The sequence below is a fragment of the Macrobrachium nipponense genome, chromosome 20, assembly GCF_015104395.2.
Source record: "Macrobrachium nipponense isolate FS-2020 chromosome 20, ASM1510439v2, whole genome shotgun sequence".
NCBI lineage: Eukaryota > Metazoa > Arthropoda > Malacostraca > Decapoda > Palaemonidae > Macrobrachium > Macrobrachium nipponense.
In genome coordinates, this window is record NC_061089.1 from 28,468,122 (window position 1) to 28,483,745 (window position 15,624).

Below are 15,624 nucleotides of genomic sequence, written 5' to 3' on the forward strand. Positions count from 1 at the left end.
GTTGAGGTTGCCATTACAAACTTCATATTTATAAATATTAAGGAAAGAATTTGAAAAACGTGGTTAAGGCTAAGAAAAGCCGAATAGTAAAGGAAAGAAAGCGAAAGAAAAGGAAAGAGAGAGAGAGAGAGAGAGAGAGAGAGAGAGAGAGAGAGAGAGAGAGAGAGAGAGAGAAGCTAAGTAAGGACACCAACCTTGTGCAGATGTGGATCTGAGCCCTGGTGAGTCCTGCCAGGGTCCGACACACGTCCGGATCGAGCGGGTGATCCCACAGGGCGGCGTCCCACGGATTCACCAACTTCCCGTTGAGGACGTCATTGGGGGAGGCCGAGATCATCGGGTACCCGTAATTCGCGTATCCCATGCCGCCTTGCGGGTATCCATACCCGGCGAAGCTATTCTGCGGGTACCCGGTGCTCGTCGGGGATAGGTCGCTGCTGATGAGATCGTTATTGACGAAGGCATTGTTGCTTCCCGGGTACATATTTTTGCTGGTCTGATACCCGTTGCCATTCTCTGGGTATCTGTTATCCGTACCCGAATACTCGTTGCTGCCTGCAGGGTATCCGATGTGTTGCTGCGGATATCGACCCGCGCCCCAGTTTGCTGGGTAGCCTCGATAGCGCGATGGATACCCCGGGAAAGTGCCTTGGATGGCCTTCGGATACTTATTCGGATATCCGGATGAAGGAAGCTGTAAGTTGAAGTCGTCATTCCCACACCTGAAGGATAAAAGAAGACAAGACTGACTAGTTTGTTGAACAGACATGAACCAGACTGAGATTTTTCTTTTCTGTTCTTCCCACTTTCAAATTCGGATGATCATTGTTTGGAAAATGTACAAGAGGAATAATGTGAAGAGAAAAGAAGTATATGGATGAAAAAAAAAAAAATGATAAAATTCTTTGTAAAAGAGGAAATCATCATCACATTTGTCTCCCGAAAGAGTTAACAAGAGCAAAAACGAGATAATCTCACAAACATATTTAAAATTGCCTTGCAGGACAAAAGCCTCCGATTCTATTGTATAACCAAATCATTTTGACTTCAAAATAATCGTAAATATATTTTTTCAATAAGATTTCTAATAATTTTATGATATTCCAAAAATATCTATTTTTTTCTAATCAAACGTAATGCATCCGACCAAATATGTTTGTTCTATTTTTCGTAAAGTAATTGAGGCATTCAGCCAGGTCAATAATGTTGCGCATATTGAAATAAAAACTTACCAATTATCGACATTAATCCGCATAAAAATGTATAAAAGTAGCAAATGACTATAATAATAACAATAGGAGGAACAATGATTATTATTAACCCGATGATCGATTTGTCAATTAGTTGTTATCAAAGAAAAACTCTCGCTGTAATTAAGCATCTCATTCTCCCTCCCTCCCATAGGAGAAGAGAGAGGTGAAAGAAAAAATAATAAAAAAGAAGCATTTTTCTGTGTTAAAAATGGGATTACCAATTAATTTGTGTAATGCAGAAAAACTCCGAAGTTTAATTATCCACTACCTCTCTCTCTCTCTCTCTCCTCTCTCTCTCTCTCTCTCTCTCTCTCTCTCTCTCTCTCTCTCTCTCTCTCTCACTCTTACTCTCCAGAAGCGAAGGATACAAATGAAAAAGAAAAGAGAAACATGTCGCCGTCCAAAAGTACAAAAACATCCGATCACTTCGTACACTTATTGTAGACAGAACGCAGGATTATTTGTGAGAAGGGAAGGGATTCCAGATTCCACGCAGAGGTACACAAAGATGAGGGGGGGGGGGGGGGGAAATATGAGGGTAGGTTGAAAGTTCACCAATTACAAAGAAGGGGGGAACATTAGAAAATAAAAGAAGACGGGAGGGGTGCCGGGAGGTGGGCGAGGTGATCTTGTAGGGGGACCTACTGCGTAAAGGAAAGGCCCGGGGAGAACTAGCCAGTGCGAGACTAAATAACCAAAACGAATCTATTATTGATACACCCTTGGAGGGGCCACAGTGCCTAAGGTGTGTCGCTCGGCGCTCTCGCAAATAAACCGCCTTCGGACTTCGCCTCGCTTGCTTGCTGGAGTGCTTTGATCAGTAAATCTGGCGGCTGTACTGATGCGTCGTCCTTTCACGCACTTCGAGAGTCCTGTTACTCGGATGCCTAGAGTAACACGGAGATCTCTCGCTTAAAACGAAGTTCGTCGCCTCTTTAGTCTCGCCCTCCCATGAATGAGGATAAATTTCGCCGTTTCTTCGCACTGACGCTGAGGGTCGGTAATATATCTTTTAATTGAGACATTAAGCTAAGCTAGAGAATTGCCGATGCTGATTTTAGGTCTCTCTCTCTCTCTCTTCTACAAATGATAGACTAGAACTGTTTGTAACACCGTAATTATACCATACTTTCTTTATATTATAGAAGTAAATTGATCTCTCTCTCTTCTCCCACCCCTTCTCTTCCCCCCCCACCACTCTCTCTCTCTCTCTCTCTCTCTCTCTATTCTCTCTCTCTCCCTCTCTCTCTCCAGCACTGTTTGTAACCAAGAAATTATGACCATGCTTACTTTCTCTATACTGCATAAGTATATAGATCTCTCTCTCTCTCTCTCTCTCTCTCTCTCTCTCTCTCTCTCTCTCTCTCATTCAGAAGGCAGACCAGACATGTTCATAACCTCGCAATTATATATATTTGCTTACTTCCACTGCATTATTTTAATCTTCAGCCAAACGATCAACTGAAAACACGTAAATGCTTAATTCAAGCGGCCGAAGGTACCGGGATTGAGTGACGGAACTCTGGGCTTATCTTTGCTGGGTTTATGGGCGGCCCCGCCCCTGATGAGGAACAGCTAGAAAGTAAAAGATATGGAAGTAGCGAGACGAACAGTGGGAAAATGAACGAGACTGACGGCAGTGGAGTTCTAACTCGTTTCACGTCTTGTAATGTTATTTGTTACGGGTTTCCATGATGACTATCCACTTAATGAGGTGCTGGGAAGGATTATAAGAGAAGGAATAAGCTCATGACTGCCCAAAACATGAGCCAAACACAAAGGGAAAGTTAAAGGAACTTAGAAATTTAAGATATAATCCCATAAATAAGCACACAGACACAACAAATGTGTACACGACAAACAAATATTGACAAGCAATCTGGCGGTGAAATAAAGGCCAGGGAAAAATATAATTAGTTTTCGTGATCATATGTTCGTCCATATCCTGGATTTAATCACAGAAGATATAAGTAATGCCCCTTTCTGTTTTGTGAGTTTTATTTGACTCAGAATGTCCACAGCCACGTGAAGAAAAGAGGTCAGAATATTGAATTGGGTCATAAGACCTATAGACTATAGTGGTACCTTTCAAAGGGACTGGGGAAATCGTAAATGTAGCTAAATATTCAACACTCAGAATACACTCTTAATATTAGTTGGGATTGGTTCCCACCTGCTTGAGATCCAACATAGTCGACTAACTGCCCAGATCGTAATTCACTACAGGTTTTGCAGTTGCCTCGCAATCAAGAATTTCTGACTTTTCAAATGAACTTGTGTTTCATGTCCTTTTTCCTTTGAAGAAAGATGGCAATTTGCACTTGATAATCTTACAAGAATTTCGAAGAGATGTGGAGGAAAAAGAAATTGAGAAAAAACGAATTCTTCGTTATCATGACATCTGAGATTTCTGGGATACATAACGAAAACCTGGATGGTCAAATTAAATGTCTGATAGAATATATTTTTCCTTTGTTACGACAGTGATAACCCAGGGGACATGACTCGTCATGAGGCAAAGTTTTGCAAACAGAATTAAACAGTCGTTTAAACGTGATTGATGGACGTATATTTAATTTACTCTAATTTGGCATCACAACAATTATGATAATTGTTGCCAGGAATATTTGGCTAGATAAATAAATCATATTGTACTCAGGGAAAACCTAAGCACTCATAAGAAAATATCCTCACTCAAATGACGTGTACACCACACTTCAATTCTCATAAATGCTCATACGAATTGAACCCACATTCTTCATATAACTTACAAATAACTGAATATATAAAAAAAAGTCTTGCTAATAAAACCAACTTCATGAAGAAAAATTCCTGAAAGGAATATGTGTGCATATATATATATATATATATATATATATATATATATATATATATATATATATATATATATATATTCACCTATATAGATATGATAAACATACACACGCGTGCACACACACACACACACACACACACACACACATACACACACACACACACACACACATATATATATATATATATATATATATATATATATATATAAAATATAAAATAATTTTATTTATTTATATATTTGCTGGGTCTGTTTCCTATTAGTGAATCATACAGCCACTCGTTGTCCCTAACCAATAGTTACGTCCTACGAGTCTACGCCAAAACAAAAATTAAAACAAAAATATATTGTTTAACTCTAGTATATTTGTATTGTCCAACTGATTGTGTTGCTTGACTTTTATGCATTATATTTCACGACGCCAACACAAGAAAATGAAACTATATCCGACTAGGGACCAATGATAATATATGCGCAGTGAGATATGAGAAAAATTGGCATATTACTAGAGTCACGCTCATGTATAAATTTTATATATCTGTTTTGTATTACGTAAATGAGAGAGAGAGAGAGAGAGAGTTAGTCCAAATATAAATAATGTAAGTGTTATTATGATTGGATATCCGTACGAGAGAGAGAGAGAGAGAGAGAGAGAGAGAGAGAGAGAGAGAGAGAGAGAGAGAGAGAGACTGCTGGCGGATTTTTTTCTTGTTTGCGGCGGGCAAATCTTCCTGCTTTAGCGGATGGCCTTGTTTACCTGAGGTGGGTGGGGGGGCGAGCCCTAGCAAACAGGCGGCGACACCTACACCTGGTCATAATTGACTCGTCGCTGAAAGAGGCATGAGAACGTGTTGATTCGGCAAACAGCGGCCGTGAGTGGCCGAGAGATGGGGAAGGGCGGGCGGCTTCATTCACCGCGGCAGGATTTTGTTTTTATTTCATTGTGCGCTCTCACCGGCGAACTAATGGGAATTTAAGCGTCGATAAAAGTCATGAGATGTAAATAAATCTGTCTTGGGTCAATAATACCCGAGAGTCTATCGGCGGTAAATAAATTGGTTTTGCCAGAATTTTAAAGCGAAGAGATTGATTGGAAGTATTTTCATTAAATGTTAGTTGTTTCTTCCAAAAGAATGACTGACATTTGAATCAGGGGAACATTTAAAGAGACAAAATGTGCGAGAGGAATTAAGTAAAAATAAAATGACATAAGATTATCTTATTAAATGTTAATTTTTTCTTTTAAGCTGAACAGCACACGTGACGCAGTTGAAGGATGCGTTTCCACGAAATGCAAACACAGAGCGGAGAACCTAATTGCCAAACACTGGACATAATACTTGGAGGGTTTGTTAAAACATCCTTGTCATTAACACTCGAGGAGAAACTGTCGATTTCTCCCTTAACATTGCGAGAATTGTAAAGAGTATTTGCTGAGAATGCAAATTCTTTCATAAATTCTTATTCCTTTTTCTGGCTTATTACTTTTTCTGAACTTGACTAGCGTGAAAAACTAAAAGCGTATGAATAAGATTTACTTACAGGCATATAAATCCAAGTTACTTGTGGTTTACGGGGTATCTACATGCTTCATTTTTTAAAAGCGTGTTAAAATTGAGGACTAGCACAAGAAACGACATTTGATATAACAGGGTTTCTCTGCAATTTCACCCAACCCTGCATAAGAAGCTTTATTTCTTCTGTCAGAATCATATTATAGTACATAACATAACGATTACTCTGAATTTCACGTCACTTTACCGACTGCTGTTCGTGCTTTCTGCTTATTGATTTAGTGGGACTTGGTATCCCTTCGGTGGGGAGGGAGAATTCATCTTCCATTTATTGGACGTCAGATTTAGCCTCCTAAGATGAACATCCCAATCTAATCTGACTCTTTAGTTGACTAAATTTTAGATAAAACTTAAAAAAATATCGATATTTCATCCATTAAGTTTGTAATCAAATTGCAAGTAAAATAAGAAAAAAAAAATGGTTATACCATCAAGATTAATAATGGAATATTGTGTATACTTATACAATCGTTCCATCTCTCCAGGGGTGGAAAGTTAGCCCGTTATATTCTTCCTCTGAGAGAGAGAGAGAGAGAGAGAGAGAGAGAGAGAGAGAGAGAGAGAGAGAGAGAGAGAGAGAATGAAATTCAGACTTTCACTCAAATGCACAATTTTGAAGGTCAGCCGATGGAGATGACATTTTAAGACGGACCAGCAGTCACTCCTTGCGTGGGTTCTCTCTATATTATTCAGATCTGACCGATATAATGTATTCTTTCGCCAACACAAAATCTGCAGCAAATGTTAATTCAGATAGAAATTCAGATGAGACTGCTTGTTAATCTGGAAAATGTAGCAATGTACCCCATTATTTTGTGACCACGATAGAAGTGTTCGTCCACGTTTGCATTATCAATGAACCAAGAAAAACTACTAAATGCGTTGAACTTTCTCTCATTTTTTCAGGCATATCAAGTCTCATTCATTGTCGTTGTTAATGTTAGAGTGACTTCTCTTAAGAGTAAATCACATGCGCTTCGTTTGAGTTTGTTTGCGTTTGTGTGGGATTGGGAATGTTACGTCATTATAATGCAAATACTCACAGGAATAATGATTTAGAATTCATCCTTGAAAACAGGCAAGGACTTTATTCTGATTTAAGGTCAACTTATCCAATAGTAAAAGGCAGTTCTATTACTCGCCTTATTGATAAATGGTCGCCCTTCCCTCAAACACACACACACACATACACCCCTTCTGCCTTCCATTTTCTTTTCTTCTTTTCTTCTGGCTTTGGCAAGAAAATGACATTAAGTCTCGGCCCCGAAGGACTGTGCATTCGAAAAAATAATAACTCCCACTCATGAATTTTGTTGAAGACGGTGTGCGACTTCATAAAGTGAATGCTGACACGCCTTTCCATAACTCTGATTTAAGGATGACTCATAGATGAGATGGATAAAGCTTTCTCTTCTTTAAATCTCCTTTAAAATGAAATTTTCAAATATGAATTAGGTACATCTGATCTGAACAGTCACTGTGTCCGCCATTTGTATGAGAGTTGAACCCTTCGCTGAATATCCGAATAAAATTTCAAAACAACTTTCATGGTTTGAATGTCAAAACAAAATTTATATTAAATAAAGTTAAATAGGTTTACAGATAGTTACGTGAATGCACGTATAAAGATATACACACGCATATATATATATGAATTTTTATCATATCACCGTGATTCATATACATGCATTAAGCTCCAAATGTCCTTTAATATCCAATTTGCTCTACCTCGGAATTACTATATTTTCATGTGTTAACGGAAGGGTAATTTTTAGTTGATAAATTCCGTCCTCTCGTGGATTCGAACCAGCGCACAGATATATACATATATATGCATATATGTATGTTATAAATAATAAGCCATGAATACCATTTAATATCGAATTCACTATACCTTAGGAATAATTACCCCCGATGGGGAATTACAATTGGAGATCACTTACCTGTTATCAATACGGTATAAACTATGCGATGATATAAAGTTCATATATAATATGTATATATATATATATATATATATATATGTTATATATATATATATATATATATATATATATATATATATATAGTATGTTTGCGCGTATGTAAATATATATATATATATATATATATCTATATATATATATATATATATATATACATATATATATATAGGTACATATATATCGGCGTAGGTATATGTATATATATATATAATATTATATATATATATAATTATATTATTATTTATATCCAAAAGACTGAAAAGTTACCGGAGTACGATAGTGAAACGCATCAAATCCGTGTACTACAGGATGGTTGCCTTTTTTTAGACGGTGCGAGTTTGCTCAGCTAGCGTGATATTAATAAATGCCACGGTTAAGCACAGGATACGGTTACGATCACACCGTTTATCTCTGTCGTGTTCTTGTCCCATTAATTAGATTGAGCTAATAATAAAGAAGAATTTTTGATAACATCAAGCATGTAATAAAAGAAGTAATTATCACTACAATAACTACTAATGGCTGAGCTACCCGAAGATCTCTTATACAATCTATGAATTAGCAGTTAATTAAAGATTGTGAATTAGATTTCATAGACATATATTATATATATATATATATATATATATATATACATATATATATTATATATATAATAATATCTAATATATATATATAATATATATATACATACATACATACATACATACATACATACATACATACATACATACATACATACATACACACACATATATATATATACATACATACATACATACATATTTATAATATCCATCTATTAAGTACAATATCACTATGACCACATTTTTAGGCTTTTCCTGTAACGTGAAACCTTTCAAATAAGTTAAACCTAAACTCTGTCAATTTCTTCAGTATAAAATAATGAGTTTCAAAATACTAGCAAACTTATCCATCTACGATGGGTGATAAAATATGGGTGCAGAAGTGAAAAATTTATATGTAATATTTGTTCGGCAATATTAAAATAAGGGCGATTACGCGAATAGTCTCTCTCTCTCTCTCTCTCTCTCTCTCTCTCTCTCTCTCTCTCTCTCTCTCTCTCTCGCGTAATGTAATTCAAGGGACGATCACTGAACGCAGAGAAATTCTTATTCATTGTTGTTTCTCTCTCTCTCTTAAAGTAAGTGAAGGGACGATCAATGAACGTAAAGAAGTTCGTATATATTATTGTTTACCCTCTTTTAACGATTCTCTCTCTCTCTCTCTCTCTCTCTCTCTCTCTCTCTCTCTCTCTCTCTCTCTCAAAGTAAGTCAAGTAACGAAGACGGTGATGGGATTATCGGATTACTTAGCTCTCAGATCACAAAGTATCTCCTCTCTCTTTCTCTCTCTCATTTTTCGATAGCAAGATAAAATTATAAAATTGTAGTGCATTAATGTCGTTAAATGGCTCTCTCTCTCTCTCTCTCTCTCTCTCTCTCTCTCTCTCTCTCTCTCTCTCTCTCTTGTCGGTGACTTTCATTTAACGGAACAGGGATCTTGATTGGTTCGTTTCTTTGTCAATTACTTTGCACGGTGATACGAATAATAAAGTATCTTTCTTTTCATTATGTTACTGCAAAGTCGCAACTTGTATGTCGGTGCGTTATGGCTACTGATAAATGCTCTTATGATCCTGTGTCTTCCAAAAAAAAAAAAAAAAAAAAAAAAAAAAAAAAAAATGAGTAGAAAGTAGGAACTTGTCAGTTCCCTTTTTATTATGTCCATTGGCAGGATCGAAATTCCGAAGCAACATTACCGGGCAGTACTTCTTCAACGTTATTTTGTGCACTGGCAGTCCCGATGGATTTAAGATATTGATGATAATTTTCATCTTCTATTGTGTCCCAGCTGAAATATTCGCGACTTTCTCAGGGGAAGTTGTACAGAAATTATGTATGAAAAATCGTAAAGTAACTAGGTCTACGGGAATAACCAGCCTCGTTTCACGGCCAGAAACAGCTCCGTTTCAGGGAATCCCTTCTCACCCCCACCCCCTACAAAGGAGGGGGATAGGTTGGATGAAACCCCATTACAAACCATCTTAGGGGTCCCCACCACAACCCTGCCAAGTTTCATGCCCATCTGACCAGCCGTTTGGCCGTGATTGAATGACAGACGACAGGCAGGCAGACAGGCAGGTAGGCAGACAGACAGACAAACAGACATTACGCCCATTATAGTATGATTTTACCTTTCAGGCCCCTATTCCCTCTCTTCCTTGTCCACTATAATTTAATAGCATATATTAGGAGATGGCTACGTTGTTTTTTGAAATTGAAGGACAAATATCATGCGTTGCATCAAATATACTGTGCTTCCAAAACTAACACTTGATACCTACTTGCCTACCAAACCTGTAAGCGTGACGTCATACAGTAAAGGGCACCCGGCCAGGCTCACTCACTACCAGGTAGGTCTATTGGTCCCACACAAGACTTAATTATTGTAATTAAATAAGTGACATTTCTCGTGGACTGGCTGTGAGGAGTCGTTCCGAAATTACCGGTAATTTGCGGTTACTTAAGCCTGAATAATTAAATGAGATAACCTATGAGTAGCTGTCTTGAGATGGAGATGTGGGTTGGGGGACTTGGGAGGGGACGTTGGCAGTTAGGGGGGTGGGGGGTGGGAAGAAGAATAGAGATAAAGGCAACTAAAGGAAAAATATAGAGGGGGTAGATGATGGCGGATACGTTCAGGGTATAACGAATTCCATCTGACTGGATTCATAAAAAAACGAACCTTGCGCTAGGTGAAACCGAGCAAAAAAAGAAAGAAAGAAAAAACTGCAATGAGCACATCCAAATTGGTTGAGACTAATTGCCTCACATTTGCATAAAATCATCTTTCCCACCACAAAAAAAAAAATGATTTAAATTATCACGTGACACGTTTTCTTTCAATTAAGATGTATAACAAAAAATTACATATCAAATAATGCTTTTTGGTTCGCTTCGTGTGCCTCAGACCTTTGGTGGATATAAACAGTATTGTTTAGCATTTCGCCGTAGGAATGTTTTGTTTTGTGCAGTCTATTGGCTATAGATAAGGGTCTTTGAAAAGTAGGGGTTTCCAATGTCATTTCAGTGCCATCACTTACATTTTACCAGAATTCTAGGACTGTCATTATACTAGAGTCCTGGGCTTAATTATTGTCAGAACTCTTTCGAATTTTACTTGATTTTCGCGCTGTCACGGAATCACTTTAAAAACCATAATGTACTTCTTATCAGAGTCATAGGTCTGTATATTGCAGAACCCTTTTAAAATTTGGGTAGCCACTGTTATTGTCATATCACTCGATTCTGTTTATGTATGTATTTCCTGGTGAAAAAGAGGCATACGCTGCCCAAATGTAGCCCGATGACTGTTTGTACAGTGTGCAATATAGGCATCTTCATGTATAATAAACGAGTCTCTTCTTATAAAAAAGCAAGGAAAGAAATACAGATTCGCCTTAGTTACTTCAGATTTTTTTTTTCATGTGTTTTGCAAGCTATGCATTTCGAAAAAAAGTGTGTGTGTGTGTCAGAGAGAGTCTCTCTCTTTAAAACGATTGGCTAATTTTGCCGTGGGACTTCCATATTACACCCTTTTAAAAAAGATTTTTAAGCTTTGGTTACAGAAAAAATACGAAAATTTATGGAAAAAATTGTTCTTCAATAGGCTATTCTTATGTTACTGAAATGGCAGTAAAAACTTGGTAACTTATTTGTTATCTAATATTTTTGGACACCCAATCCACAGGAAGCCTTGAAATCCAAACGGAAACGAATGGCCAACCCACGTACGCGAACCTGTCGGCTTAAGATTTATTTTCGTCTATGTTGCAGGTGAGTAAAATTTCTTAAGAATAGATCAGAATGACCATTCATAGATTTAACGCGGTTGATTTAGAAGCCCTAGATGCAATCCTAACGTGCTCCGATAATCGGCAACTATTTCATTTTTTAAACTCCGGGCCATTAATCCTCATTTGTTTTTGGATATCTTGTGGGCCATCATCGTCCTCTTCCAACCAGTTCTTGGGATCGTGGGAACCAAGCCCAATCTTCCAGCAGCACCCAGCTCCAACCCAACATTCACCTTCCATCATTCCACAGAAGCAGATGATGGGACGGAATGCTGAAACTATGTAAGGGAGAATGTCGCCAGGAGTGAGGGACATCAATGCCAACATTTCACCAGCGCTCCTTTTCCCGCCATTCGGACGAACGTTCCCTCTGTTGTGGGAACACGTCCGAGATCGGAGATCGAGCGAGTGAAACCGGAATCTTTTATCTTGATCGATTGGGACTTGTCTGTTTAGGTTCTGGATGGACGGGGTTAATGCTGCTGTTATTGCAGGGTTGTATCTAAGCCTTTATTCCGTTATTATGTAGACCATACGGATTGGCAATTTGTTTTTCTATCGTGAATCGATTACGAAAACTCAAGCTATGAAATTTTTTTGACTTTCTCCTAGATATTTAAAGTAATCTGTATCGTGCCAACAAATACCATTAAACAAGAGATGAAAATTAAAAGTTGTACGCATACTGAATTAGTACGGTCCATTTCAATGAGGACAGGGAAAGATGTGAGATGAGAAGGAAAAATGAAACACATATCGCAGATAAACCTTTTTCAGCGGATATCAAACTCTCACTGAACCATCAATCGAATAGGAGAGTTCATCGGAGGAAATTAGAGCTTATACTTTAGATGCGTGACTATACAAAATACCCAAAGCAACTGACCTGGGTACGTAGTCATTATTGCTATTTCAAAAGTAGAAATAGGACGCGTGCACACAGGCAAACCTATTTATAATTATATACATCATGTGTACATAACATATATATATATATATATATATATATATATATATATATATATATATATATATATATATATATATGTGTGTGTGTGTGTGCGTGTGTGTGTGTGTATGTGTGTGTGTGTGCGTGTGCGCGCGCTTATAAAAACCAGACACCACTGTATTGGTTCCTCTAGATCGGTGGTTCCGAAAAACAAAAAGCAACAAATTTCAACATAAACAACATTCCCGACCTGGAGCACCTATTTGAGAACAAGTAACACTCAGGACCCACAACCAAGAGTGAAAGTTTACTCTTCCCCTCTGCGATTCGGCTAATTTGGTTTGAGAGTAAAGTCCCATGATAGGGGCAATCTGATGCCCATTTGTAGCCCAGGAAAAGGGGAAGGGAAGGAAGACGGGCGGAGCTTAACCACAAAGGAAACGATAGACCTTTTGAAGAACGGAAGAGTGAAAGAGTCTTGAAAACTGAAGCAGTAAGCGAATTCCAAAGTATTGTAAATAGTAATTGTTTTCTGGATGAAGACGTGGACTTTTCTGGGAATGAAGTACTGCTACATACTATATAAAGCAGTTAAGTGTTTGCAAGAACAATGCCAAAGGACTCTCGGAAAAGCCGAGAGCATCCATTGCCAATACGGTAAATCGTGTCTAAAATGAGGCTGGAAAGCTTTTTATTTCAGCTTTATGAAGAGAGAGAGAGAGAGAGAGAGAGAGAGAGAGAGAGAGAGAGAGAGAGAGAGGGGAATTGGAGTGTATAGAAAACAAGGGTACTTTTTTCTTTTTTTTTTAATTCAAATGACAATTTCACAGTTTTGCGGTAAATATAGTCCGAAAGGTGGCCCTTGAAAGTGGCAGAATTACTAGTTCCAATACTACTTCAGCCTCAGCATCAGCAGTTTAAGTAGCAACAAGTCAGGGTTAATATTGAGAGGTACATAAAGAGCTTTCAGTTGAAAATCAAGGGCCTAGGATTTTCCCGTGCTTATTTTTCATTCTTCCTTTTCCTTCCTTAAAAGTTTCCGTCTCACATTTTGCACAGCTTTACATAGTTCAGGAGCCTATCTTGGTGTGGTCATAAAGATAAATGTCATGATCACTACCTCTGAAATGGCATTGAAGTTAGCAGACTCAAAGGTGCAACACGTGGTTTTATAAGCGCTTGTTGCTTCATACTTTAGAAAGGGTAATGTTAGCAATCTGAGATTCATACGGTAAAATTGCTTATACTTGAGTTATCCTGTTGTTCTGACAATTAAGAAAATGGCAAAAGTTATATATTCAGGACATATTTTTGGATCAGTGAGAGAGAGAGAGAGAGAGAGAGAGAGAGAGAGAGAGAGAGAGAGAGAGAGAGAGAGAGAGAGGAAAATTCACTTCGGATATCTGCATTAAGGATAAGACTTACACGTGAATAAGTACTGATATGCAAACGCACGCACGCACATAGAAACTCGTACAAGTGGTAAAATGCATCCGACGATTTAAGAAACTTTTATGCAGTCATGAATTACCCGAAGATCTAATAAATGGAGAACAAATAGTGATAGGAGGCCAAAGAGAAAGAAAACATTACCGTCCCATCCAGACCTGAAACTCTCATTTACCTGTTTAATTAATGGCACGAAATTAGCTTAGCGTGCAACATTCCTCAAAACATACTTTGGCGATGCTAATGCCCGTCGTAAATTTCCTCATGTGGAAATAGAGCCACAATCCATTAATTACTTTGTCCAGGGAATAAATTTCCTGGGGGCAAGCGATTAATGTCTCCCAGGCCCTCCATCTATTCACATGCAAAGTCGGCCGGTATAAAGGGCCCCAAGAGAGCCCATAAAGTGTGGTGGCGGAGACCTACCCACCTTTGTTTCACAGGTTAGGGCGATGGGTCTTTTAATTGTCAACATTATGGTCGGTAATTTTTACGAGCGCAGAAAGTGCGCAAGGTGGGTCTCGTTGGGAAGGATGGGCATGGCGCAGGGGTTAGGGGGGAGACCCCCGTCCTCGAGATCTAGGGGGGCGGGACTTTAGGTGGGTGGGTCCAGGACCCAATTCATTCCAGAAGTTCCTTCGGTTCTTGCGCCGCGCTGCACGTGATGGATCTCGACTTCTCTGGACTTGTTCTCGCTCTGTGATTTTATGGGCGTGTGGTCTTAGCCATCCTCTAATTGGCCAATGAGGCTTTTAATTCACAATAAAACTCAACCGAGTGTACTTCTGGTCTAAAAGATACAAGGAATTGTATTATTGCTAATTTCTTCCACTTTTTGCTGCAGTTTTTTCCTTTCAAATCATGAGGCGGGTATACAAAGAGGCGTTTCTCTTCCGTAAAGGTATTTTCTGCTACCATGTGAAGTTGACCGGGCGTGTCGGAGTAACATTTCGTTTTTATTACATAAAGTAACTGCAGAATCTTAAGTGATTTGGGAAAATAGTTTTAATAGCATTACGACGTCTTTTCCTGCTTCTCTAAATAAAGATAATTTATCAGCTAGATTTACAACAATGAGTTATTATATAAATTAATATTTGGTATCTTGGCGATTTTTTTTTATCTTAAGTTGCCTTTAATGCAGCTTCTCTGTGCTAATACAACGCAATTTAAGCATTTCATCAATAATAGACATGACAAGACCCAAATAATAGTTTTATATATATATATATATATATATATATATAAATTAATTAGTTTTATATATATATATATATCTATATATATAGTATATATATATATATATATATATATATATATATATATATATATTAGATCAAAGGGAAATATCAAAACAAAGGCACAAATATGTGACAAAAGATGTAAAGACATGATCTATGCAGTCGAAAGTTTTCTCGCTCGGGCAAATAAGGTTGCTCAAAGACTACAGTTTTCTATCCCAATAACGATATAACGATAATAATTTATGTTATCTATTTTAGCATTTACTCATAAACAGCATCAATAAGTTCTTATTGACGAGATGGAGCTTTCCATGATTATTTAATGTTATAATGCGCTTTAACTGATAGTACTGGATTAATCAGTAAGATGAAAATCCCGTTGCCAGTTATACATTTATAATTTACTTCAGAATTTGCGGCCAGTCAGATTCAGCCGAGTTATCTCAGTTCATCT

General features: G+C 37.8%; 1 protein-coding gene across 3 annotated transcripts in view; it reads right to left on the reverse strand.

The window, feature by feature from the left end:
• Nucleotides 1-15,624, reverse strand: part of LOC135224166 (protein Wnt-4-like) — a 314,368-nt gene that overhangs the window by 27,932 nt on the left and 270,812 nt on the right. For all 3 annotated transcript variants that reach the window (XM_064263046.1, XM_064263052.1, XM_064263040.1), the window contains one exon: nucleotides 195-722. In XM_064263046.1, the coding sequence (XP_064119116.1) occupies nucleotides 195-722 (528 nt within the window). The remainder of the gene's footprint in view (nucleotides 1-194; nucleotides 723-15,624) is intronic.